Here is a 27,498-nt window from a genome sequence, read left to right on the forward strand (position 1 = left end):
GTACAAAAAAACGTGCTTTTCTTTCAAAAACAAGGACATTTCTAAGTGACTCCACACCTTTGAACGGTAGTGTATGTCTAGTAGAGATCTGGAAGGTTTGATCATGTATAACTAGGACATCTGTTGTTGTGAATCTGAAAAATAAAAAAAATGAGTTAACACTTTGACTTAATGGCCCAGTGAAGTCAAAAACGTGATTTTTCTGTGTTTATATTTTCACTGAGGTTGGAATAATACTGTGAACTTGTGAAAATGATAACCACTTAGTGTAAGAGCTGTTGGGGTGGCGTTTGGGCCTGCCTGGTGACTCCACCAGGTGGTAAATTAGTTAATAGACCAATAAGAAAGAGGTCAAAACCTCTGCCAATAATAGCTAATTCTAAGTTTTTCCGGCTCCACTCGGACCACTCCCAAACAGTCCCAGCAAAATTGCTATTTGCTAAGAAGCCATTTTTGCTTAGAGCTCACATATAGCCTACATGAGATTATTATGATTATGGACAAAAGAGCAAGACTATTTTTATTTGTCAAACTGCAGCCAAGGATGAATTATTATGTCACCAAAATAAGACCCTCGATATTTACTGGAAAGAATTAAGCGCATCTACTTTCACCATCCTTTGAAGTTCATCATCAATTATTTAGATCTGTAACCTAATAAACTGCATGCTTTCCTGATGAGTATTAGTGGGAGGACCACACTTCATCGCGTGACTCCAAGTTCACTTCGATATGATGGTTACTATATCATAAAAGCATTACTTTTTCCCCCGTATAATTCATTTTACCGACAAAAAGATCCCACCTTGTCTAGTGGATTTTGTTTTATCGACATTTGGAAAGTTTACCGAAAAAAAAATGGTTTCCATCAGGCCTGTCATGACATTTTTTATGTACTTTACTCGCATAAAAAGGTTGGATATAAACCTGGTTAGTAAGGAACTTAATTGTTACCCAGAAATGATTTGATATTGAGATAAAAACAGCTGCATTGGACCTTTAACACCAAGTAAATACATCATATTTAAAGATTTGAACTGGCATTCTAGCGATACCTCTCAGTATTGTGTTTCCGGCAATTCTGACACACATTTTGAATGTCATCAAATAAAATATTTACATCAGATGAACACAAACTAGGATCTCTGACGACCTGCTACTATGAGGAGAAAGACTGGCTTATGACTGACTGGCAGAAAATATGACATGTACAACACTGTCAACACATCATGAGGCTGGACAGCAATGCACAATGTACAATGTACAAAATATATACAGTGACAGAGTGTGTATTGTATCTTTGAGAATTTGGATAACAGCGGTGGCTGGTGGGCGGAGATATAGGAGGACGGACTTGTAAGGGTTGGAATTAAATTAATTCATCCATTACAATGAGCACGTCATCCTATATCTCTACACAGCAGCCTGCTCTGATGGACAATGAGTTTTAAGCCCTTTGATTTCTCTTTTGACTGTGCAGTGAGCAATGCTAATACAATACATTCATGCTGCTATGGCTTTAGCGCAGTATACATTGGTAGTACAGTATCTTGCCAGTTGCATGGCTGTATGGAGAGAGAGAGCACACACATACGGCTAGGTAATGAATTTCACAATGCCTCGCCTTTCACCATTTTTTTCTTTCTTTTTTAAAGACAGACCTCCATGCGGCGCAACGCTAGCCCATGTGAGGCCAGTTTGACATGATTTTGCAAGTCTATTCGCCTTTGGATGGTTTCTACATGCAGGGGGGGGGGGGGGGGGGGGGGTTGCTGCTACCCGTGATTCCAAGCCGTTTGCATGCTGCCTCTTGTTATGCCTTGTTTCATAATACAAAAAGGCTCTGGTCCCTGTTCAGCAATATTAATACTACAGTACTGTTGGGTAAGCAGTAGTATTCCAACCACCATATAACAATGGCTATACGGAGCTGGGTTCATGCACATCCATGCTTCAAGTCCCCTGTATGATATCCATGTTAGTGGAGATGGCTGGTGGCTGCTTACAAACAAAAGCAAAAATGCGAGAAGGTCTGGAGTTCCTGGAGGAATCACGGCAACACCAATTACAATTGTAGAAATCATTACCGTTTTAAGACTAAGATTGGAGTTTGTCAGTTTGCTGCATAGTTCTGCAAGGGTTAAAAAGCAGTGAGGCAATGATTAAACTCATAATAATGACACAGGGGTCTGACTCTGCCACAGGACCCAGCCTGTGTACAACATGGACTGCAGGTAGACCAGCTGAAGGCGGGGTGGATATAGAGTAGACCATACTGGGGGTGTATTTGTGTAGTAGACCAACCATTGTATACCAGGGGGTGGTGGCAGGTTGAGGGGTTTGGTTGGTGAGGGTTACGTAACCAGCCAGGTTCTGAACAGTGTGCTGGATCTGAGCAGCAAAGAGCATGAAGAGATCCACACTACCATTTCTTCACCCCAAAATCCCTTTCTACCATCACCCCATCTTTCGCCTTGTTCTTTCCATAGACCACTGTTTCTTTTTGTCCTTTTGGTCGTGAGTGTGTGTGTTTGCTTTAGCCAAGTGTGGGGCGGGGGGGTGCTAGGAGTCGGCCATTATCTGGTAGGAGGAGCCGTTTTCAGGGGGGTTGCCGGGCAGTGGGGGCTTGGCCTCGGTGGTGGTGGTGGGTTTGGGGGGCCAGTCGGGGTCCACGCTAAGCTCCTGGGCCAGGTGCATGTAGCGCGCCTTGGGTACCTTCCTCCGGCGGCAGCACAGCCACGACAGACACTTGGCTCCCCAGAGGTCGATGCCCCCCTGGAAACAGCACGATAACAACAACGAGAAAAGGGCAAAGGAAACGGCAAAGAAAACAATGAATATTCCCCATTCATTCTCTTTCCAATTGATCCCTTTAAAATTATATATTTTTATTTTCATGCCTCTAGACAGTAGAATGACATCACATGCTTATGTCACCACATGCACTATATAACCAAAAGAAGGTAGCGATGGGATTCAGATTGGTTCACTTTATTGCAGAATGCACATTGTTTTATAATGGTTAATAATTGAGACAAATAATTTCCTGGGGAACTTTCCCCTCAACAGAAAATGTTCTTAGGCCATTCAAATTAACATCCAGCATTGCAATACCTTTTGGGGATTGAAGTTTTTCTGCCAGAGAATTACCTCAAAACAAGCAGACAAGCTAAGTTGCTGCGGTTCAGCAAAAAAGGTAATTGTGACTATTTGCAATTGGAAATGGGAGCACATTTTACTTGCTACATATGGAAGGAGGCCAAGAGTGACCATGTGTGGGACATACCAGCTAACCTGCAGTGTATACATACCTGATCTAGGCCATGCTATTTCCACTCTTAGCGGCTTACAGGAAAGCTGTGAGGTACATGCAACGGGGGGAGCTTACTGGAGCAATATCTGTACTACTGCTGGAGCTTTAGATAGGAGGGAAGACTGGGGCAATCTTGTTCCCAGAGGAGAGTAATAACACAGGAGACCCACCAGGGGGCGAAAGAGGGGCCAGAGCGCAATCAGGTCTGCACATGCAAGGTCTGGGGAGGGTATACAGAAAGAAGGAAAGAAAGAAGAGGGGGGCATAGGGGGAGGTGAAAAGCGACGGTGGAAGAGAGGAGGAGCGTCAGATTTCCCAACCTGTGTTGTTGGAGCGGCATGGGTGGTGCCATAGCCGCCCTGCTTGTCTCGGCTGAAGACAAGCTTCCATAAGACGACGTCAAGGACGAGGGTCTATGGAATAATAGGCGCAGTGGGCAGGAAAGAATTACAAAGAGTAGCGTGGCTACTTGATCACACAGCTTCTCTCAAGAAGATTTTGTACATTCGTTTTTTTGAATAGTCAAACTATTGAAAGGACATTTAGGGTGATTTCAGGGCTGTGCCTTAGTCGTGATGATAGGCAAAAGGAGTTACTCTCAAAATAAATGAAAACAAATAAAGTGAGAGAGTGTTAACTTCATCTACAACAGAAGAACGGTGCTTTTTAAAGTGGATTTTGTTGTGATGATTTTGTTTTGTGACAGATCCGTTGCTGGTGATTATCCATTGAGCGTCATTGGTTGGGGAGTGAGAGGTTGGCAGCTTTGGAGAGAGCACCATCTTGTCACTGCTAAGCTGTTCTTGGGCTTGTGAGGCTCAAGAGGGGGGATAAGAGCAGCACAGTAATATAGAGTGTATTCTGAAAGTATTCATACCCCTGGACTTATTCCACATTTTTTCGCGTTACAGCTGGCGTTACAAATTGTTTTTTTCCTCACCCATCTACACACAATACCAAAGTAAAAACATGTTTTTAGAAAATGTTGCACATTTATTGAAAAAGACATACAGAAATATCAATTTGCCTTAAGTATTCACACCCCTGAGTCAATACATGTTAGAATCCCCTTTGGCAGTGATTACATCTGAGTATTTCTGGGTAAGTCTAAAGAGCTGTGCACACCTGGATTGTACAATATTTGCCCATTATTATTTTCTAAATTCTTCAAGTTCTCAAATTGTTGTTGATCATTGCTAGACATCCATTTTCAAGTCTTGCCATAGATTGTCAAGCAAAAGTCAAAACTAACGCGGCCACTCAGGAACATTCACTGTCTTCTTGGTAAGCAACTCCAGTGTAGATTTGGCCTTGTGTTTTAGGTTATTGTTCTGCTGAAAGGGGAATTCATATCCCAGTGTCTGGTGGAAAGCAGACAACCAGGTTTTTGCCTGTGCTTAGCTCCATTCCGTTTAAAAAAACAACTTTGTCTTCTTTTACTCCAGTCCTTAACGATTACAAGTATACCCACAAGATGCATTGGAAATATGGAGAGTGTATTAGTTTGCCCCAAACATAACACTTTGTATTCAGGACCAAAAGTGAATTGCTTTGCCTCATTTTTTGCAGGATTACTTTTGTTGCAAACAGGATGCATGTTTTGGAATATTCTGTACAAGCTTCCTTTTCACTCTGTCAATTAGGTTAGTATTGTGGGGTAAATAAAATGTTGATCCATCCTCAATTTTCTCCTATCACAGCCATTAAATGCAAACTGTTTTAAAGTGACCATTGACCTAATGGTGAAATCCCTGAGCAGTTTTCTTCCCCCCCTGTAACTGAGTAGGAAGGACACCTGTATCGTTGTATTGATACACCATCAAAAGTGTAATGAATAACTTCCATGCTCAAAGGGATATTCAATATCTGCTTTTTGTATTTTTACCCATAAACTAATAGGTGCCCTTCTTAGCGAGGCATTGGAAAACTGTGGTTAAATCAGTGTTTGAAATTCACTGCTCGACTGAGGGACCTTACAGATAACTCTGTATGTGTGGGGTAGTCATTCACAAATCATATTAACACAAGTACTACACACAGTGAGTCCATGCACTTATTAAGCACATTTTTATTCCTGAACTTATTTAGGCTTGCCATAACAAAGAGGTTGAATACTTATTGACTCAAGACATTTCAGCTTTTCATTTTGTATTAATTAGTAAAAATAAACATAATGCCATTTTGACGTTATGGGGTATTGTGTGTCGGCCAGTGAAATGTTTTCTTTTCTATTTTAAATTCAGACTGTAACAACGTGGAAAAAGTCAAGGGGCGTGAATACTTCCTGAAGGCACTGTAGTGCTACTTCTCTACTGTGCAGGGTAAGCCAGAGGCATTTTCTAATAGTAAATCACTGGTGAGCCATTATCATTGGGCCACAAATCTTTAGGTCATCATTTTCTGACACCTGGAGATTGAAAGAGAAAAGGAACTAGCTGTGTAACCAACCACCAATTAGATTGAATGAGTGGACTACAGTATGGAAGTCACTGTGGTGATTGCAGGTTGTATTTACAGGTAGGAATTATGTGATGAAGGCGATTAAGCCAAAACGTTAAGCTTGTTTTTGTATGTCCCGTCAATGAATGTCAAATCTAGGCAGAAATAGAGTGTTCCTTCTTCCTTATGTTCCTGGATAGTCACCCGTTGAAGTTCTGGGGTAAGGAATGTTTTTTGGGAGGAATTGTGTGTATGTGTCCGCTAAAGGTAGAGTTTCATTGGGTTACATCAATGAAAGACAAGGAAGAATGTCTGGCTTTTTCATAATGAAAAGGTAGTCAAATGGTATGTCAGACAGACAGACACTGGCTCAGCCATCAGCTTCATCTGTTAAAATTCTGCGACAGTCACTCTCCAGTCGGTCAAGTAGGCCGCAGTCACTCTCCAGTCGGTCAAGTAGGCCGCAGTCACTCTCCAGTCGGTCAAGTAGGCCGCAGTCACTCTCCAGTCGGTCAAGTAGGCCGCAGTCACTCTCCAGTCGGTCAAGTAGGCCGTAGTCACTCTCCAGTCGGTCAAGTAGGCCATAGTCACTCTCCAGTCGGTCAAGTAGGCCACAGTCACTCTCCAGTCGGTCAAGTAGGCCACAGTCACTCCAGTCGGTCAGTAGGAAACAGTCACTCTCCAGTCGGTCAGTAGGAAACAGTCAACACACAATCCAGCACCACCTGACTGAACCTAAGCGCCACTAATGAAAACATTGCATGACAAAACAAAAATTGTACATGAGAAAAATGACCTATGTAACATGGTGTAAAGAGAGCTCAGAATAATGCAAAATGGACAGCGCACATCTCACTTTGATGTGCGTGCGTTCGCGTGTGTGTGTGTGTGTCTTACCTCCACCAATACAGACACGGCTGCATTGACTATGATGATGAAGAACAGAGTGATTCTCCATTCAAACGGAACACACACAATCTAAATAAAAAATATAAAAAAGAGAAACAGATTCACACGAGTACATTTAACAGACAGTGGAGCAGTGCCATGTTCATTCACAATGTCACTATTGTAGGACTCAATTCAACCGAAGCTTGAGGCTAATATCTGTATAAAGCTTGTCTCTCATGGTTGACGTCCACTCACCTCTAGGAATTCATCGATAGCAGACACAGGGTAAAACATGATGAAGAACAGAAATATGTATAGGCCAATACATGACACCACAAAAGGCCCTGCAGAGACAGAAGAGAGACGATAAAACCAACATGTCAGTTACACAGCAAAAGATACTCACCCCAATGTTGCACTTTCAACAAATCTCAAACCGTCAACTGATTTTAGAACCAACACTTAAACCGTTATCTGATTTTCAGGTAGGTATGTGGGAACATTGGTGTAAGTAGTGATCCTCACAGTTTTTGTAGCTGGGCTGTCTGAAGGGCTTCCCCTTGGAGAAGACGATGGCCACGATGAGGTACTGGAAGGAGGAGACGTAGAACAGGGATGTGTTCTCGTAGTTCTTGATGTTGTGGTCGTCCCTCTCCTCTGAGGAGTTGTGTTTTGGCCCCAAGTTGGCACGGAGGGACGAGTTGCAGGCACTGGGAGAGGAGACACACAGGGCACGCACACACACATATGTTTAGAAGGATGCAGCTTTACAAGTCAAAAGCTTACTGGCGACGTCCCTACTCTTTGCGGTAATGATATACAGGAAGACATTCACGGCTAATGTTACTGTGTTTACAGTTGGTTATTGGTTTGTTTTGGGTCTGGTACAGTCGTCTCATTGGTCCATTGGTGTTTTGTTACAGGTGTCTTATTGGTGATTTTAGATTGATACAGCTATCCTCCAAATAGTGTGTTTTGAATAGGTCCAGTAGTTATCGTGGGGGTTGAACTTGGACTCACTCGGACTGTGGCGTCCAGATGTGGTACCAGGCCTGGTGTCGGACCCAGAGGAAGGCAATGGTCTGGAAGCCCAGACAGATGAGGATCTGAGTCAGCACGGAAAACAGCAGAGGGCCTGAGATCAGACCTGAGGGGGGACGCCTCGACACCAGCTCCTTCCACGCTGGGTTCAGAGACACTGCACAGAGAAGGTGGGAGAGAAAGAGAGAAGTAAGGAACCAGAAGATAGAAAGTTGGTAGTAGATCAAACAAGTAATGTCTGCAGCATCAAAAAAGAGAATTTTGCAATAACATAACGCTCCATCTAACTGGTGTTGTTTACTTACTGGTGAAGACTACGAGGAGGATGATTGCGATGTCGATGAAGAGGAACTGGAAGTCTCCCAGGTTACTGAGGATCTAACAGGGTTAGAGAGAAAAGGTCAGAGGTCAGCTACTGTATACACCAGAGAGTAATATCCATAGAATGACATATTTAACAGGATCTCTGAGGTAATCTCCTGACAGGAGTGCAGAGACTAAAGGAGGGGTACTGTACTCACAGAGTAGAGCAGGGTGACACTGATGTACTGGATGATGCTGTAGAGGGCCATGAACTTGAACACACAGAAGGAGGTGATGAGAGCCGCTCGCCCTTCTCTGTGGAGAAAGAGTCGATATTTATTGTGGCACAAACGAGTGAGTCAGCATGCAAGTTCATAAGGCTGGCTGATTAGCCTGGAAGCTTGGCAGTAGGATGGTGTTAGTTTGTTAGCCATGTTCAGCTGTTGGTGTAGGGTAGTATTGTGGTGCTCGAGGCCCAGGGCAGGCCTACCTGATGAGGCTAGGCACACATGAGATGTTGGGGGTCCTGGAAGTGAAGGGAGATGCTACAGAGGCCTCCAGCTCAGAGAGAGAGATCCCACCGTGAGCCCTCTTCAAAGCCTGGAGAGCGAGGGTGAAGGAGACGATAGAAAGTTGTCAGAAACAAGAAAATTTAAAGGAATGACAGTGTCTTTACTTTATTTGCATGCTTTCAAAGAGTCTGTACTTACACCACAATCGTTTGCGCCGTCTCCACACATGCCCACAAAATAACTGCAGATGGGGAAAGAGAAGTTCATTTGACTGTTGTAAATGTAATTAATGAAATGTTTTTTAAATATTTGAACAGATCTATGAAGAGGGTGAGTGTGTACTGAGTCAACAGTGTTTCTACTCACTCCACACTCTGCAGTGCCTCAATGAGCTCGGTCTTCTGGTCGGGGGCCATTCTGGCAAACACGGTGCCATGCAGCACCAACTACACCAGATAGGTCAACAACAATGCATTAGACACAACCAAATCACAACAGCCGTAGCTATGCGTTTATAGGGGAATGGAGGGGTGGTGTACCTTCTGCAGCAGGTCCTGAAAGTGCTCGGTGATGACAGCGAAGGACTTGCCACTCATAGCAAAGTGGTACTGGTCCTGAGGCTTGTGAGTGTGACGCACATCCTCTAGATTGATCTCTACTTCCTGTTGGGACAGGAAGGGGCGGGGAAAAGCAGGTGCAGGTGAGCAAGGGAAGAATGACATCTTGTAAATGATTGAATGGTACAACATGGCTTATGTAGATTAACAATCGTTCAAGCTAGAGACGAATAACTTAATTTTCCATATAAACTGATGTGGAGACCTCGAGGTATGCCACTAAATATACATATCCCTGATAGCATCTAGACACAATCTGACACAATGACTGACTGGCTGTGTGATCTCTGTGTGTGCCAGTGTCTGGAACACAGAACAAACACATTCATTCTATTCCTGCTGCGTGTGCTCACTGGGCAATTTCTGAGTTCTGATGTTTTCCTGCATGGATCTGAGGGGGATCAGTGTGTGTGTACGTTTGTGTGTATGTGTCTGTCGGAGCTGTAATGAGCCACACCCACCACCAGGGGTCCCTCACCTCCAGGCGTGGGGCTTTGCCCACGTGTTTGCTGGGGTTGTCTGCGTAGCGCCAAGTGATCTTGGCTGCCTGGCCATCTTTAGGGGGCAGCGCGTCGGCGATGATGACCTGGTCCTGAGGGGGAATCATGCCACAGTCCCTAGCCACCGAGATGGCCGTTAACATGTTGTCACCTTGAGGAGAGATGTTTTACACTGAGTATACAAAACATTAAAACACACTTTCAATGACAGACTGACCAGATTAATCCAGGTGAAAACTATGATCCCTTATTGATGTCATTGGGGGGGAGAGGTGCAACTCAATATTATGAAGGTGTTCCTAATGTTTGGTATACTCAGTGTATGATGCCCTTAAAACTTCTTGTCAATAGGGGGGCGCTATTTCCACTTTGGAAAAAATCGTGCCCAATTTAAACGGCCTCGTACTCTATTCTAGATCGTACAATATGCATATTATTATTACTATTGGATAGAAAACACTCTCAAGTTTCTAAAACTGTTTGAATTATATCTGTGAGTAAAACAGAACTCATTTGGCAGCAAACTTCCAGACAGGAAGTGAAAAATCTGAAAACGATGCTCTGTTCCAGGGCCTGCCTATTCAATTGCCTAATTTCTATGGATTTGCATGCACTGCATACGTCTTCCACTAGATGTCAACAGGCAGTGGAAGGTGGAATGGGGTGTCTAGCTTGATCTGAGGTCGAACAAGAGCTCTTGGAATGACGTGACCACAATTTCCTTTCTCTACCTAGGCGCGGGAAGGACATCAGTATTGGCTTCTGAAAAGCGTTCGGTATAGACGGTGGATGTCTCCGGCTCTGATTTTATTTGATAGATGTGATAAAAACATCATAAAGTAGTTTTTTTCAACCGAGTTGTATCAGTTTATTCAACGTTTATTGCGAGTTTTGGAATTATCCTTTCTTTGCGTCAGGAGAATTTGGGCATGTTCGCGCCACATGGCTAGCTAATGTTGCTAATTCGACAGGAGAAGAGGACATTCTAAAACCAAACAACGATTTATTCTGGACAAAGGACTCCTTGTACAAGATTCTGATGGAAGCTCAGCAAAAGTAAGAACCATTTATGATGTTATTTCGTATTTCTGTGGAAAATGTTTAGTCCTATTTTCCTTCCTTTTTGCGGGCGCTGTCTCGCTATAACGTAAGCTGTTTGTTATGGTAAAGTTATTTTTAAAAATCTAACACGCCGATTGCATTAAGAACTAGTGTATCTTTCATTTGCTGTCCAACATGTATTTTTTAGTAAAGTTTATGATGAGTTCTTTGATTAGATTAGGTGACTGTCCAAAATATCTCCGGAGAATTTTGTGCATTTTGGCAACGTATTCACAATGTAAAACCAAGATTTGTACCTCTAAATATGCACATTTTCGAACAAAACATATATGTATTGTGTAACATGATGTTATAAGACTGTCATCTGATGAAGTTGGTCAAGGTTAGTGATTAATTTTATATCTTTTGCTGGTTTTTGCGAATGCTATCTTTGCGGTGAATGAATGCGGTTGTGTGTTTGGCTATTGTGGTAAGCTAATATAATGCTATATTGTGTTTTCGCTGTAAAACACTTAAAAAATCGGAAATATTGGCTGGATTCACAAGATGTTTATCTTTCATTTGCTGTACACCATGTATTTTTCATAAATGTTTTATGATGAGTATTTAGGTATTTCACGTTGCTCTCTGTAATTATTCTGTCTGCTTTGGTGATATTTTTGATGGTAGCTGCAATGTAAAACTATGATTTATACCTCAAATATGCACATTTTCGAACAAAACATAGATTTATTGTATAACATGTTATAAGACTGTCATCTGATGAAGTTGTTTCTTGGTTAGTGACTAATTATATCTCTATTTGGTCGGTTTTGTGATAGCTACCTATGCGGTAGAAAAATTGTGAAAATATGCGGTTGAGTCTTTTGCTATTGTGGTTAGCTAATAGAAATACATATTGTGTTTTCGCTGTAAAACATTTTAAAAATCGGAAATGATGGCTGGATTCACAAGATGTTTATCTTTCATTTGCTGTATTGGACTTGTGATTTCATGAAAATTATGTTATATGATATCCCTGTGGCGTTAGGCTAGGCTATGCTAGTCAGCTTTTTTGATGGGGGGGGGGAATCCCGGATCCGGGTTTGTGACTCGTTAGAGGTTAACTTCTTTGGGTTAGGGGGCGGTATTTTGACATCCGGATGAAAAGTGTGCCCAAAGTACACTGCCTGCTACTCAGGCTGAGAAGCTAGGATATGCATATAATTGGAAGATTTGGATAGAACACTCTAAAGTTCCTAAAACTGTTAAAATAATGTCTGTGAGTATAACAGAACTGAAATGGCAGGCGAAACCCTGAGGACAAACCACCCCCCCCCCCCCCCCCCCCACACACACTTTTTTTTATTTTTATCCTACCACTGATTTCAATGGCTGGCACTTTTATAATAGGGCAAAATCGTTCCCGATTGCAGTTCCTAAGGCTTCCACTAGATGTTAACAGTCTTTAGAAAGAGTTTCAGGCTGGTTTTTTGAAGAATTTGCCAAAAATTGTAGTTTTTCTAGGTGGCTCCCATTTTGGCTGTAGTGTTTCCAAGCGCGTGAATGAGAGCGCGTTCTTTGGTATTTTTCTGCGGTAAAGACAATAACAATTCTCCGTCTTAAATTTTATCGTTTATTTGCGTATTAGGGTACCTAAGGTTTGATTATAAACGTTGATTGACTTGTTTGGATAAGTTTATTGGTAACGTTTAGGATTCATTTTGTATACATTTTCAAGGAGGGAAACCAAGTGGAATCTTGACTGAAGCCCGCCAGCTAAACTGAGTTTTTATGGATATAAAGAAGGACATTATCGAACAAAAGGACCATTTGTAATGTAACTGGGACCTTTTGGAATGCCAACAGAAGAAGATCTTCAAAGGTAAGGCATATATTATATCGCTATTTCTGACTTTCGTGTCGCAACTCCCTGGTTGAAAATTATTTGTTATGCATTTGTGTGCTGGGCGCTGTCCTCAGATAATCGCATGGTTTGCTTTCGCCGTAAAGCCTTTTTGAAATCTGACACGTCGGCTGGATTAACAACAAGTGAATCTTTATTTTGATGTATTGGACTTGTGATTTCATGAAAGTTTAATATTTATAGTAATTTAATTTGAATTTGGAGCTCTGCAATTTCACCGGAAGTTGTCAAAATGGGACGCTAGCGTCCCACTGATCCGCAAGAAGTTAAGCTGCAAGACCCAGAACTTTATTCGTCAGGATTCCAGGAATAACTCCATCAAACTTTGAAAACGAAATCAAAAAGTTAAGTCTACTGCAGGGAGGAAGGATATATTTAGTGTGTTACTGAATGTCTGTTTATATGTTAAACATGTTGGTGTGCCAGCTTTCTCACCAGTGACCATGACGGTGCGGATGTGTGCCCTGTGGAGGTCCTGCAGTACCCCAGAGGTCTCAGCCTTCAGCTTGTTCTGCATGATGATCAGCCCCAGGAACTCCATGTTGGCCTCCATCTGATCCCTGTTGACGTTCTGTACTTTGTGCCAGGTGAGTTTGGACTCGAGGCGGCGGTGGGCCAGGGCGATGACCCGGAAGCCCTGCTTGGTGTAGTCCTCCAGAACCTCTGCAAAGTCTTCTGGAACTATACACACAGAGACACAAACAGACAGAGAAACACACACAGACAGAGAGAGAGATACAGACAGAAAGAGAGAGAGAGACACACAGACAGAGAGAGAGAGAGAGACACAAACAGAGAGGGAGAGAAACAGACAAAGAGAGAGTGAGACAGAGACAGACACACAGACAGAGAGAGACACAGACACACAGAGAGAGACACAGAGCGAGACACAGACAGACACACAGACAGGAGAATTAGACCCAACCAAATCATGAGAAAACAAAAAGATAATTACTTGACACATGGGAAAGAATTTACCAAAAAACAGAGCAAACTACAATGCTATTTGGCCCTAAACAGAGAGTACACAGTGTCAGAATACCTGACCACTGTGACTGACCCAAACTTAAGGAAAGGGGGTGACACTCTAGACCCAAACTGCTACAGACCTATATCTATCCTACCCTGTCTTTCTAAGGTCTTCGAAAGCCAAGTTAACAAACAGATTACCGACCATTTCGAATCCCACCGTACCTTCTCCGCTATGCAATCTGCTTTCAGAGCTGGTCATGGGTGCACCTCAGCCACGCTCAAGGTCCTAAACGACATCATAACCACCATCGATAAGACACATTACTGCGCAGCCGTATTCATCGACCTGGCCAAGGCTTTCGACTCTGTCAATCACCACATTTTTATTGGCAGACTCGACAGCCTTGGTTTCTCAAATGATTGCCTCGGCTGGTTTACCAACTACTTCTCTGATAGACTTCAGTGTGTCAAATCGGAGGGCCTGTTGTCCGGACCTCTGGCAGTCTATGGGGGTGCCACAGGGTTCAATTCTCGGGCCGACTCTCTTCTCTGTATATATCAATGATGTCGCTCTTGCTGCTGGTGAGTCTCTGATACACCTCTACGCAGACGACACCATTCTGTATACTTCTGGCCCCTCTTTGGACACTGTGTTAACAAACCTCCAGACGAGCTTCAATGCCATACAACTCTCCTTCCGTGGCCTCCAACTGCTCTTAAACGCAAGTAAAACTAAATGCATGCTATTCAACCGATCACTGTCCGCACCTGCTCTCCCGTCCAGCATCACTACTCTGGACGGCTCTGACTTAGAATACGTGGACACTACAAATACCTAGGTGTCTGGTTAGACTGTAAACTCTCCTTCCAGACTCACATTAAGCATCTCCAATCCAAAATTAAATCTAGAATCGGCATCCTATATCGCAACAAAGCATCCTTCACTCATGCTGCCAAACATACCCTCGTAAAACTGACCATCCTACCGATCCTCGACTTCGGTGATGTCATCTATCAAATAGCCTCCAACACTCTACTCAACAAACTGGATGCAGTCTATCACAGTGCCATCCGTTTTGTCACCAAAGCCCCATACACTACCCACCATTGCAACCTGTACGCTCTCGTTGGTTGGCCCTTGCGTCATACTCGTCGCCAAACCCACTGGCTACAGGTTATCTACAAGTCTCTGCTAGGTAAAGCCCCGCCTTATCTCAGCTCACTGGTCACCATAGCAGCACCCACTCGTAGCACACGCTCCAGCAGGTATATCTCATCGGTCACCCCCAAAGCCAATTCCTCCTTTGGTCGTCTTTCCTTCCAGTTCTCTGCTGCCAATGACAGGAACGAACTGCAACAATCACTGAAGCTGGAAACACTTATCTCCCTCACTAGCTTTAAGCACCAGCTGTCAGAGCAGCTCACAGATTACTGCACCTGTACATAGCCCATCTATAATTTAGCCCAAACAACTACCTCTTCCCCTACTGTATTTATTTATTTTGCTCCTTTGCACCCCATTATTTCTAGTTCTACTTTGCACATTCTTCCACTGCAAATCTACCATTCCAGTGTTTTACTTGCTATATTGTATTTACCTCGCAACCATGGCCTTTTTTTGCCTTTACCTCCCTTATCTCACCTCATTTGCTCACATTGTATATAGACTTATTTTTCTACTGTATTATTGACTGTATGTTTTGTTTATTCCATGTGTAACTCTGTGTTGTTGTATGTGTCGAATTGCTATGCTTTATCTTGGCCAGGTCGCAGTTGCAAATGAGAACTTGTTCTCAACTAGCCTACCTGGTTAAATAAAGACGAAATAAAAAATAATTTAAAAAAAGCTTTGACTATGTACAGAGTCAGTGAGCATAGCCTTGCTATTCTCTTGAGAGCCAGGTTTATGTGCACACTGCCCACAAAATGAGGTGCAAACTGAGCTACACTTCCTAATCTCCTGCCAATGTATGACCTTTTTAGAGACACATATTTCCCTCAGATTACACAGACCCACAAAGAATTAAAGAACAAATCCAATTTTGATAAACTCCCATATCGATTGGGTGAAATACCACAGTGTGCCATCACAGCAGATTTGTGACCTTTTGCCACAAGAAAAAGGGTAACCAGTGAAGAACAAAAAACATTGTAAATACAACCTATATTTAAGTTTATTCATTTTCCCTTTTGTACTTTAACTATTTGCACATCATTACAACACTGTATAAACTCAGCAAAAAAAAGAAACGTCCCTTTTTCCAGGACCTTGTCTTTCAAAGATAATTCGAAAAATCCAAATAACTTCACAGATCTTCATTGTAAAGGGTTTAAACACTGTTTCCCAAGCTTGTTCAATGAACCATAAACAATTAATGAACATGCACATGTGGACCGGTCGTTAACTTCTCTAGGGTAGCATTCGGAATTTTGGATGAAAAGCATGCCCAAATTAAACTGCCTGCTTCTCGGGCCCAGAAGATATGATATGCATATAACTGGTAGATTTGGATAGTAAACAATCTAAAGTTTCCAAACTGTTAAAATAGTGTCTATGAGTATAACAGAACATGATTTGGCTTGCAAAAACCTGAGAAAAATCCATTCGGGAAGTAGTTCTTTTTTTGGTTTTGTAGTTTTCTATTCAATGCCATTACAGTATCCATTGACAGGACTCAAATTGCAGTTCCTATGCCTTCCACTAGATGTCAACAGTCTTTAGAAATTGTTTCAGGCTTGTATTCTGAAAAATTAGGAAGTAAGAGCAGTCTGAATGAGTGGACCCTAAAGTGTCAGAGCTTTTTCATGCGCGAGACTGAGAGAGTGCCTTTCTTGTTTACATTTTATATTGACGACATTATTGTCCGGTTGAAATATTATAGATTATTTAGGCTAAAAACAACCTGAGGATTGAATATAAACATCGTTTGACATGTTTCTATGAACTTTACGGATACAATTTGGATTTTTTGTCTGCCTGTTTTGACTGCGTTTGAGCCTGTGGATTACTGAAGAAAACGCGCGAACAAAACGGAGGTTTTTGGATATAAAGAGACTTTATCGAACAAAAGGAACATCAATGTCTGCTGAGTGCAACCATATGAAGATCATCAAAGGTAAGGGATTCATTTTATCTCTATTTCTGACTTGTGTAACTCTTCTACTTGGCTGGTTACTGTTTGTAATGATTTGTCTGCTGGGCTATGAACTCAAATACCGTAATTTCTGGACTATTAAGCGCACCTGAATATAAGCCGCACCCACTGAATTTTTTAAAAATATGTATTTTGTACATAAATAAGCCGCACATGTCTATAAGCCGCAGGTGCCTACCGGTACATTGAAACAAATGAACTTTACACAGCCTTTAAACGAAACACGGCTTGTAACAAAAATAAATAGGCTTTTAAACGAAACACGGCTTGTAACAAAAATAAATAGGCTTTAACGAAACACGGCTTGTAACAAAAATTTAAAAAATAGCAGTAAACAGTAGCCTACCAAGAAAGTCATTGGTCACTATCTTCCTCCTCCTGTGCACTGAAACCACTGAAGTCATCTCCTTCGGTGTCGGAGTTGAATAGCCTCAGAATTGCTTCATCCGATGTTGGATCGTTTTCATTGTCGCTCTCGTCACTTTCATCCGGAGGCAAATTCCCCGCTGAGCTCATGCTGCCCTCTTCAACACGCAGCAGTCCAGCCTTTCGAAACCCGTTGATGATAGTGGATCTTTTGACAATGCTCCACGCTGTCAGGACCCACTGGCAGACTTGACCATAAGTTGCTCTTCGCATGCGGCCCGTTTTAGTGAAGGATTTCTCCCCACTTGTCATCCAAGCCTCCCACTGAACACGGAGCACCACCTTAAATGCACGATTTACACTGATGTCGAGTGGCTGCAAATACTTTGTTGTGCCCCCAGGAATCACAGCTGGAATTGAGTTTGTCCTCTTGATGGCTTCTTTCACAGAATCTGTTATGTGGGCCCTCATGCTGTCCAACACGAGCAATGCCTTGTTCTTGTGAAAGAATCCTCCCGGTCGCTTGCCGTAACACTCCGTATGCCATTCATGCATTAGGCTTTCCGTCATCCATCCTTTCTTGTTGACTTTCACAACAATTCCTCTCGGGAATTTTTCTTTTGGCATTGTCATGCGTTTGAAAATCAACATCGGTGGAAGCTTTTCTCCCGATGCCGTGCAGCTCAGAACACAGGTGAAGTGCGTTTTTTCATGCCCAGTTGTTTTCAGCGTGACGGATGATTCGCCTTTCCTGTTGACAGTCCGAGTGAGAGGCAGGTCAAACGTCAGAGGAACCTCGTCCATATTTATGATGTCGTGCGGGCCGATGGAATGCTCCGCTATCTTTGCATCAGTGAATTTGCGGAAGTTTGAATCTTTTTCCTCGTAGTCGGGAGGGAGCTGCTGACACAGACTCGTCCGTACCCTGATGGACAGGCCTTTACGTCTCATAAATCTTAGACACCACGATGGTCCACCTCTAAAATCCTCAAACTTCATTGCGGTGGCGATTGTTTTGGCTTTCAGTCGGATCTGCACAGTTGAAACACCTCGGCCGGCTGCTCTCTGTGTGTTGACCCAGTCTTCAAGCTCATTTTCTAGTTCGGGCCATCTGCTTTTCTTCCCTCTGAAAGCTTTTGTTGTCTTTCTGCACTGAGTCAGTTGCTCACGCTGCTGTTTCCAACGTCTTATCATAGACTCATTAAGGCCAAGCTCCCGTGCAGCAGCTCTATTTCCTTTTCCAACAGCCAGATCGATCGCCTTCAACTTGAAAGCTGCATCATATGCATTTCTCCGTGTCTTTGCCATGATGAGGGTGACAAAATGACTACCGTAATCAGAATGATGGGAAGTTTGAGCTCGCTCGATTTATGTCACATTGTGACGGTGCTCAGTTTTTTGGCGGCATGAATTTGTGAAAGCGGGAAAAATCCATAAATTAGCCGCGTCATTGTATAAGCCGCAAGGTTCAAAGCGTGGGAAAAAGTAGCGGCTTATAGTCCGGAAATTACGGTAATCGTACGGTATGCTTTCGCCGTAAAGCATTTTAAAAATCGGACGCCGTGGTTGGATTCACAAGAAGTTAATCTTTAAACCTATGTAAAATATGTTTTGTTTTCTGAATTTTTACAATGAGTATTTCTGTATTTGAATTTGGCGCACAGTAGTTTCACTGGCTGTCTAAGAGGTGGGACGCTAACGTCTCACGCACCCAAGAGAGGTTAAGACACTAACAGCTTACAGACGGCAGGCAATTATGTCAGTTATGAAAACTTAGGACACGAAAGAGGCCTTTCTACTGACTCTGAAAAACACCAAAAGAAAGATGCCCAAGGTCCCTGCTCATCTGCATGAACGTGCCTTAGGCATGCTGCAAGGAGGCATGAGCACTGCAGATGTGGCCAGGGCAATAAATTGCAATGTTCGTACTGTGAGATGCCTAAAACAGCGCTACAGGGAGACAAGACGGACAGCTGATCGTCCTCGCAGTGGCAGACCACGTGTAACAACACATGCACAGGATCGGTACATCCGAACATCACACCTGTGGGACAGGTACAGGATGGCAACAACAACTGCCCGAGTTACACCAGGAACGCACAATCCCTCCATCAGTGCTCAGACTGTTCGCAATTGGCTGAGAGAGGCTCAACTGAGGGCTTGTAGGCCTATTGTAAGGCAGGTCCTCACCAGACATCACTGGCAACAACGTCGCCTATGGGCACAAACCCACTGTTGCTGGACCAGACAAGACTGGCAAAAAGTGCTCTTCACTGACGAGTTGCGGTTTTGTCTCACCAGGGGTGATGGTCAGATTCACGTTTATCGTCGAAGGAATGAGCGTAACACCGAGGCCTGTACTCTGGAGCGGGATCGATTTGGAGGTGGAGGGTCCGTCATGGTCTGGAGCGGTGTGTCACAGCATCACCGGACTGAGCTTGTTGTCATTGCAGGCAATCTCAACGCTATGCGTTGCAGGGAAGACATCCTCCTCCCTCATGTGGTACCCTTCCTGCAGGCTCATCCTGACATGACCCTCCAGCATGACAATGCCACCAGCCATACTGCTCATTCTGTGCATGATTTCCTGCAAGACAGGAATGTCAGTGTTCTGCCATGGCCAGCGAAGAGCCCGGCTCTCAATCCCATTGAGTACGTCTGGGACCTGTTGGATCGGAGGGTGAGGGCTAGGGCCATTCCTCCCAGAAATGTCCGGGAACTTGCAGGTGCCTTGGTGGAAGAGTGGGGTAACATCTCACAGCAAGAACGGGAAAATCTGGTGCAGTACATGAGGAGGAGATGCACTGCAGTACTTAATGCAGCTGGTGGCCACACCAGATACTGACTGTTACTTCTGATTTTGACCCCACCTTATGTTCAGGGACACATTATTCCATTTATGTTAGTCACATGTCTGTGGAAATTGTTCAGTTTGTCTCAGTTGTTGAATCTTGTTATGTTCATACAAATATTTACACATGTTAAGTTTGCTGAAAATAAACCCAGTTGACAGAGGACATTTCTTTTTTTGCTGAGTTTAGACATATGACATTGAAATGTCTATTCTTTTGGAGCTTTTGTAAGTGTAATGTTCACAGCAAATGTTTTATAGTTTATTATCCATTTCACTTGCTTTGGCAAAGTAAACATTGGTTTCCCATGCCAATAAAGCCCTTAAATAGACTTTTTGTGTGTGTGTGAGAGTGAGTGAGAGATGGGTTCAGAAACTTCTTGGAAATGAAGGAAAAGACAAGATTCCAGGCAGTAAACCTTTGAAACTGCTGGTCTTTGTGATCATGCCCCTACACCGTTGACATCAAAGCGGTCGATTATCTCACTTGGTTAGACCAAGGGACTAACAATTCAGTAGCAGAGCATTCGTTCGTTACTATACTGACCGTAACTTCTTCTCAATAGGAGCGTCTGCAAAGTATATAGGCACATTCAGAGTAAACAGTTAAGAGACCAACCAGTGTCTTTCTTGCAGAGGCTGGCCACAACCTCTGGCGCCCCCTTGAGGTAGGCGTCCATGCGCTTCTCCCCCAGCAGACGGGCCACCACACACATCCTCTGCAGCGCCGAGGAGAAGGGGAACTGACGCACGATACCAATCTCATAGGCCGACTGCATGAGGACACAACACACAGAATGACCTTTAACCTCCAGATCTTTCACCTCTACGTAAAGGTACAATAAATATTCAAAACTTGAGAGATTGCACTACTTACCGACAACTCATACAGCTCCTACAATGTGAAAGAGAAGAAAATAGAGTGAACGTACAATCAAACAGTCCATTTCAACGAATGCGAGAGGAACATAGAATGTGAACATAGAAAACCCAGATACCATTCAGAACTATGATTAACATGAACTTAAACGTTTACACATGACCAAGAGCTAACAGCAACAGACCAAATCAACATGTGATGAGGGAGACATGATCAATGCTGAGGGTGGGTGTCCATTGGGGGCAGCACTGAGCCTTGCTCTCAGGAGGGGTAACCTGTTCGTACCATGTCCTGTTCAGGTGACACGACGGGCTCGGGGGGCATCAGTTGCTTGGGGGGCCGCACCACGGTGGGCATGATACGGTTGTGGAGGGAGGTCTCCTCCTCAGTGGCCTCCTCCAGGATCTGACAGGGAGAGGAGGTAGGAGAGAGGACACTGTCAGGAGAGGAGTCAACATTCGAAAATCTAAGCGGCATCGAAAGTCAAGATTTCAGCTGACCAGCATCTCAAAATGGATACCATAAGTGTGATCGGAACAACATTGAAAGTCAGGGAGAAGCAAATGTATGTCTGAAAATAGAAGGCCGGAAAATCTCTCAAAGCAACATATTTTGAGTCAACATTTCTGAGCATGAAACACATTGTTTGGGTAAAGAAAGAGTGAAGGACACATAGGTTAGAGATTAAGGGTAAAGTTTCAGTCACTCACCCAGCCTGTGGCCTCGAACATCTTCAGATCCAGAGGGTCTCCGGACAGCTTTCCATCGATATTGGTAAGAGAGTGGCAGGTGGCCATGCAGGCTACAAACTGGGACTTAACCAGAGTGTCCTTATAGGTATTCTCCTCTGACAGGTGGAAAGTCCCCTTCTCCACTCTCTGGACTCCCCACAGGTCTAATCCATCCTCTGTGAGTGTACCTGTCTGAGGACAGAGGCACAAAGTGAATAGGGGAGATAAATAGCACTAACTGTTGAGCAGGGCAATTACCATACCGGATCACCACACCACGACTAGTTTCCTCAGCACAGCCTCTCCTCTACCAATGTGTGTGTGTATGTGTGTGTGTGTCCACCTTGTCGAAGCAGACCAGGTTGAGCTGGCCACAGATGTTGATCCTCTGGGGGCTGATGCAGAAGATGCCGATGCGTTTGAGGCGGCGCTGGGCGTAAACGATGCCCGCCGTCATGGCAGCGGGCAGCGCGGGGGGCACGGTGATGGTGATGATGTCCAGGGACTCAATGATGATGGTCTTGGCTGGCACCTGGGGTACAGTAGAGAAGGTAAGGAAAATAATGACAATACAGCAGGGGTTAATGTAGGGATTGAATTGGTTGTGAAGCTAACCAGCCATAATAGTCCACTGTGACCTAGAAACCTTGTACACTCTCCCTCCCACTCCCTCCCCAGCCCCGCAGTAGCCCAGCCAGAGTATAGTGTACTGTGTGGCCCAGTACATTGTTCATGATGCTGAGGACGATGGAGTAGACAAAGCCGATGCCAGCTATAGCCACCAGGCACAGCAGGAAGAGGTAGGCGTCGCGGTACAGCTTGAAGTCGGTGGGCTTGGGGTACAGGATGGAGCGCACCAGCTGGCCCTTAGCCGTGCTGAAACCTGGGGGGGATGGAGGAGGAGCTACATTCAGAATATGGTAAACGCTCCTTATTTTATTATCCAAAATCAGATCATGATCGTACAACAATTTGAAAAGGTATACTGTGTGTGTTGTGACTGAGGACACGAACGGACACACAGACGGCTAACCTGTGCGGACCACCACTGCCTTGACCAGCTCCCCTGAGTAGAAGCGGGTCTGTATGACGTGCGTGCCACAGAAGAGGGTGTGTCTCTTGTGCTCCTCCATGCTGTAAGCTGCGTCACCCTCCTTGTCCCCTTCGCCCGGGTTGGGGAGGTTGGTCTTGGTGACTGGCACACTCTCGCCTTGGGGGAGGAGGAAGAGCCAGGTATTTACAGAGTGTAGTGTTGTGTGAGGCTTTGCACAAATGTCAAATAAATATATTTTTGAATTTTGTATTTGGCAAGTGACCAGCAGTGACAGAGAGCGAGAAGGCAGAATCTCCAAGTCTCACCTGTCAGCATGCTCTCGTTGACGATGCAGGTGCCGCTGACCAGCACCGCGTCGCAGGGCATAATGGTCCCGTTGCTAGGGATGACCATGACGTCGCCAGGCACCAGGTCAGTGGACAGGGCCTCCTCGATGTCTTAGGATTCAACAGAGGGGAGAGCAGGTGTGGAGAGAGGGGAGAGGGAGAGAGAGGAGGGGAATGCAGGGACAGTACAGAGGGAGAGAGGAGTGGAAGGAAGGGAGGATAAAAGAGGTATTCTGTGCGTCAGAGCCCCAGTCTTGTTCAGAACATCTCTCATTACTCACGCCCATCTGGGCAGCAGGGGGAAAATGCTGAGGCATCACATGCACAGCCTGAGCCCGCCGTGGGAGCGCACACACACACACACGGATAAGTGTGCCGTTCTACTGGTGAATTGAACACTAGTCAAAGTGCATGAAATCTTAGTGAGGTATATTAGACAAACCGTTGCTGGCTCTGCAGACTGAAACTCGGACAATACTGTGTGCTGACACCATGTCATGAAGCGTGACGTATTGCTGAAAAGGAGAGAACAGCCAATAAGCATAACCACATCAGGTGCTACAAAAACAGGCCTCTAGTTAATAGATTCTCAATGTCCCTTGAAATTTCCAGACAAGACTTTGCTGCCCCCTCCCCATCCATCTATCATCCATCTAACCTCTCTCTTGATCTCCCTCTTCCATATGCTGTGTGATTCTAAGGGGGATGTCTCCTTCTCTTTGTGTAAACCTAGGGCCCCAGGAGAAGCCTCCACCTCCCTCCATCTCTCTACTTATACAGTGTGATTGTAAGGGGGTGAACCCAGGGCCCTAGAGTGGGGAGGGGGCTAAAGTCTGTTTTAGTCCAGATGTGCCTAGTTCAGCCTGGTTCCAGCCAGTTCAGAAAGGCCCCAGACTCACCTTTTGATTATTGAATACATTTTTCCAAATTGTGGAAGGAATAATAAGATTGGGGATGAGAGGGGTTGAGAAAGAGTTAGAAAGGGAAGACAGACAAAAAGGGATAGAGGAGACCAAGAGGCGGGGACAGACGTACCTTTTTGATGGTGTACAGCGAGGTAGCTATGGAAATGACCGACATAAAGACGATGGCTGCGGCATAGTAGTAGTACTCATCAGCACTCCACAGGATCACACTGAAGAGCTGGAAGATGTAGAAAGGGTTGAGAACCTGCAGGAGGGAAAGAAAGAAAGAGGCATGTCAAACAACTTCTTCAAAACAACAAGCTGCAACAAGACATCCACTTTGACATTCACTAGAATAATGCCTGATTAAGCCCTATAGGAGACTAACCATAATTTACATTTAAGTCATTTAGCAGACGCTCTTATCCAGAGCGACTTACAAATTGGTGCATTCACCTATGTCATGTTTGGCTCAATAGTGTGAAAAGGGTATAAATGTGAAATATCTCTTGACACATATGGTTCAATTTGTTTCTTTATACAGAGAGTGCAGCAGACAGAGAGAGAGGGAGACAAACAGAGACATGGAGACTGTCGCAGAGACCGTGGGGTCAAAGAGAGCGAGAGAGACGTCAGAGAGATAGAAAGACAATAAGGAGCTGAGAGGAACTGCGGAGGTGGAAAATGCTGTTTTTACTGCCATTGTTGGCCCTGTTCACAGTGTTCACTCATTAGACTAAAGACAACCTCCCTGCAACAACTCAGAATCTAAATCTGTCTGGTCAGAAAAAAAGCTTAAAGCCAAGTTGGCTTCCATTCAACAGAACTTTCCCATTAGAATGCCAAGCACAGAAGCTCATTATCTTGATCATTATCTCAGCTAAATTAGCTATTGATTTCGATAGGCACCTTTGGATGTAAATAATTCATATAGACTTATGTTATCAATTAGGTGTCAGAGAAAATGAGCTCTGGTAAGAAAATCAAGCATCCTTTAAGTAGTGGGTATGAACACCTAATTCCCATTTACACCCAAAACCTTTCCTACCTCTTTGATTAGCAGCTTGAAAACTGAAGGCACTTTCACTGCAATTTCATTCACTCCGAAAAACAGTCTCCTGTGGGAAAGCACGAGAGAAGAAAGGTTGAACATTTACAGTTCAAACTAACAACTCATTCAACTTTATAACAAATGTTTGTCTCTCACACACACAGACACAATGTGTCTAATAAAACCATTGATAAGGTGTGACACTGACAGTGCTACATTAAGTAGATCAGAGTCACACACATGAACACACCCTACCTCCCTCTAGATGCTGGGTGAGTGACACATGGGGAACAGAAGGCCAGCTCTGAGCAGACTGACATCCAACAGGGCTATTAGAAGGTGTTGTCAGGGCTTTGTAAGGTGACTGGGCATTGGAAGTCTGGGCGTCTAAGGTGACAGAGAGGCTGCTGTAGCCTGCAGTGGTATAACAGTATCTGCTTTCAACCGTGAAGTCTGGCACTGGGGGATGGGGGTAATGAATCTACCGTAGGAAGGTCAGGGTTAAGTGTAATAGAGTAACAATATACATTTTGCTGGTATCAGTACCACCTTTGAGTGACTTAGCTAATGCACCAAAACCAAGCATTCCTATGGGGTGAACACCTCAACACATCACATTGCTCAAACCATCATGACCTTTCACTCTGTACAAGGTGTTTGGTATAACTTACCTGTACTCCTGCTGGTTGCTGGTGAGCCCCGTGCTGTGCTCTGAGTGGACGGTGGAACAGGTCACCTCTCGGTCCTCCAGGCCCCTGTGGTGTGTGTGTGTGTGTGTGTGTGTGTGTGTGTGTGTGTGTGTGTGTGTGTGTGTGTGTGAGTGAGTGAGTGAGTGAGTGAGTGAGTGAGTGAGTGAGTGAGTGAGTGAGTGAGTGAGTGAGTGAAAGAAGGGAAACGAGGCCTCCATTAGAACATTTACTTGGACACGCATTACACAAACCATTTGGAAAGTATCCAGGTCACTGGCTATAATAATGGTCTGTTAAATTTCTTACGTTAATACTTCAAAATTTTGGACCTCGTCGTTCCAGTAGTACTTTGTGCTATGGAGTGTAAAATAGCGAATCTGAAGGGAGAAAGAAATAAAAATGTTATCAAAAATAACTAAGGCAGAAACTTTTTTGATTTGTGCTTTTCCCTCCCCATTTCATTGACCATAAAGGTGTATACTTTTGAGCGTGAGTGTATGTGAGAAAGAAACCGGTAAAGAAAGCAAAAAAGACAGACGTGTGTTATTGTGTGTGCCATCGCGTGGTATTACCTGAGTGGGTTGGTACTCTGCGTACTTCCTGATTAACTCCTGGGTGAAGCCGTCCGAGGGGTGGGGGGAGTGTCCATTGGCCATGGGGGGAGTGGTCTGAGTCTCCAGGCTGTCAAAGGGGTTCTTTCCAGGGGCCAGCATCACACGCACCTTGGCCAGGAACCAGCGCTTAAAGTCATCCTGAGACACACATATACCATCAGCGGTGACAGGTTCTCTGGTATTCACGTATTTGGACAGTGAAGCTAAATTTCCTTCGTATGTGAAGAGCCTATGATTCAGTGAAGGACAGTTAGATTTTGATGCATTATACGTGTTTGTACAGGTGGTGCAAAAAGTCAGATTGACACCTTAAGTCAACTTCTCTCATATCCTACAGTAGGAAGGAACGATAAGATTCCCAATAAGTATTTAATGGTGACGTGTGTCCTGAAAGTGGCCATTGTGATTACCATGGAAGTTTCGATGCTAATTGTTTACGTCACATTTTTTGTTGAATGTTGGCTGTATTTCATGAACCTACACAAATCCATAGTGTCAGGAAATCCTTTTAAACTTTTGCTCATTGGTGTGGAGAGGTGTGGTTATTAAGGATTGTCCAGTAACACATGACTTATGTTTGAATAAGACAACACTTAATTAAGAACTAATAAATGGCTTATAAGATACTTATAAATACGCTAACAAACTACAAATTGGTGGCTGATACATCTACTTTAAAATGAAGTGTTATGAAAATATTCAGATTGGTTGCCGCCGTGGTGAAGAGGACATTGGCCTACGGTTGATTGGAGCAGCACCACTTCGGCCTCTCTGACGGTGGTCCGGGTGCAGGTGGCCTTCACACACCACTCTGGCATCCAGTAGAGCAGCAGCAGGAGGAAACCCCCTGTACACAGCACCCCCAGGCTCACCACTGCCACACGCCACCGACACACACGGTACCCCTGGAGCTCCTAGCGGGGGCCAGAGGGGACGGTTAAAACGGCAGTTCATATGGGGTCATCAGGGGAGTTTGAGTCAAGTTAACATGAGTTTGTATACCATTTGATTTGAATAAACTATTAGGCGTTGGCATATGTGCAATTCAGAAAGAGAGAGAGAGCGAGAAAGAAAGAGAGCGAGAGAGAGAGCGAGAAAGAAAGAGCGCGAGAGAGCAGGAGGGGTAGGAAGAGCGGGAGGGAAAAGAGAGCGGGAGGGAAAGAACTCGAGGAGGTAAAATAAGGAAACACACCATCTCATCCTCCTCATCCTTATTCACGATCTTCAGTTCTTCCTTCTCCATTCTGCAGATAAGTCACCAAGCCCACAGAGCACAGCTTCATTGAAACAAGAACACAATGACACCACTACATGAGAATG

The 27,498-nt window shown here is 44.2% G+C and overlaps 1 protein-coding gene across 1 annotated transcript; it reads right to left on the reverse strand.

Moving 5' to 3' along the window:
* Positions 1–27,498, reverse strand: LOC120053741 (probable cation-transporting ATPase 13A3). Its single transcript, XM_039000956.1, has 30 exons — positions 27,371–27,498; positions 26,919–27,092; positions 26,137–26,316; positions 25,871–25,941; positions 25,547–25,630; positions 24,873–24,942; positions 23,955–24,089; positions 23,362–23,434; positions 22,899–23,030; positions 22,573–22,749; positions 22,265–22,422; positions 21,883–22,071; positions 21,519–21,731; positions 21,094–21,213; positions 20,806–20,823; positions 20,548–20,701; positions 13,020–13,265; positions 9,595–9,767; positions 9,039–9,161; positions 8,866–8,945; positions 8,698–8,740; positions 8,478–8,587; positions 8,206–8,302; positions 7,990–8,062; positions 7,664–7,841; positions 7,169–7,353; positions 6,899–6,987; positions 6,650–6,730; positions 3,634–3,726; positions 1–2,775 (listed from the first exon to the last, which is right to left on the reverse strand). The coding sequence occupies exons 1-30, from the start codon at positions 27,419–27,421 to the stop codon at positions 2,563–2,565; spliced, it is 3,783 nt and encodes a 1,260-aa protein (XP_038856884.1). The 5' UTR covers positions 27,422–27,498; the 3' UTR covers positions 1–2,562.

Source organism: Salvelinus namaycush, chromosome 9 (genome assembly GCF_016432855.1).
Source record: "Salvelinus namaycush isolate Seneca chromosome 9, SaNama_1.0, whole genome shotgun sequence".
NCBI lineage: Eukaryota > Metazoa > Chordata > Actinopteri > Salmoniformes > Salmonidae > Salvelinus > Salvelinus namaycush.

What these genes read in the sequence shown, in the direction of transcription:
- LOC120053741 (XM_039000956.1), bottom strand. Translation starts at nt 27,421, where the DNA reads ATGGAGAAGGAAGAACTGAAGATCGTGAATAAGGATGAGGAGGATGAG. An exon ending in GTGTCACCCTGCTCTACTCT is followed by an intron (nt 8,063 to 8,205) that starts GTGAGTACAGTA and finishes TAACCCTGTTAG; the next exon opens with ATCCTCAGTAACCTGGGAGA. An exon ending in ATCTGGACGCCACAGTCCGA is followed by an intron (nt 7,354 to 7,663) that starts GTGAGTCCAAGT and finishes CTCCTCTCCCAG; the next exon opens with TGCCTGCAACTCGTCCCTCC.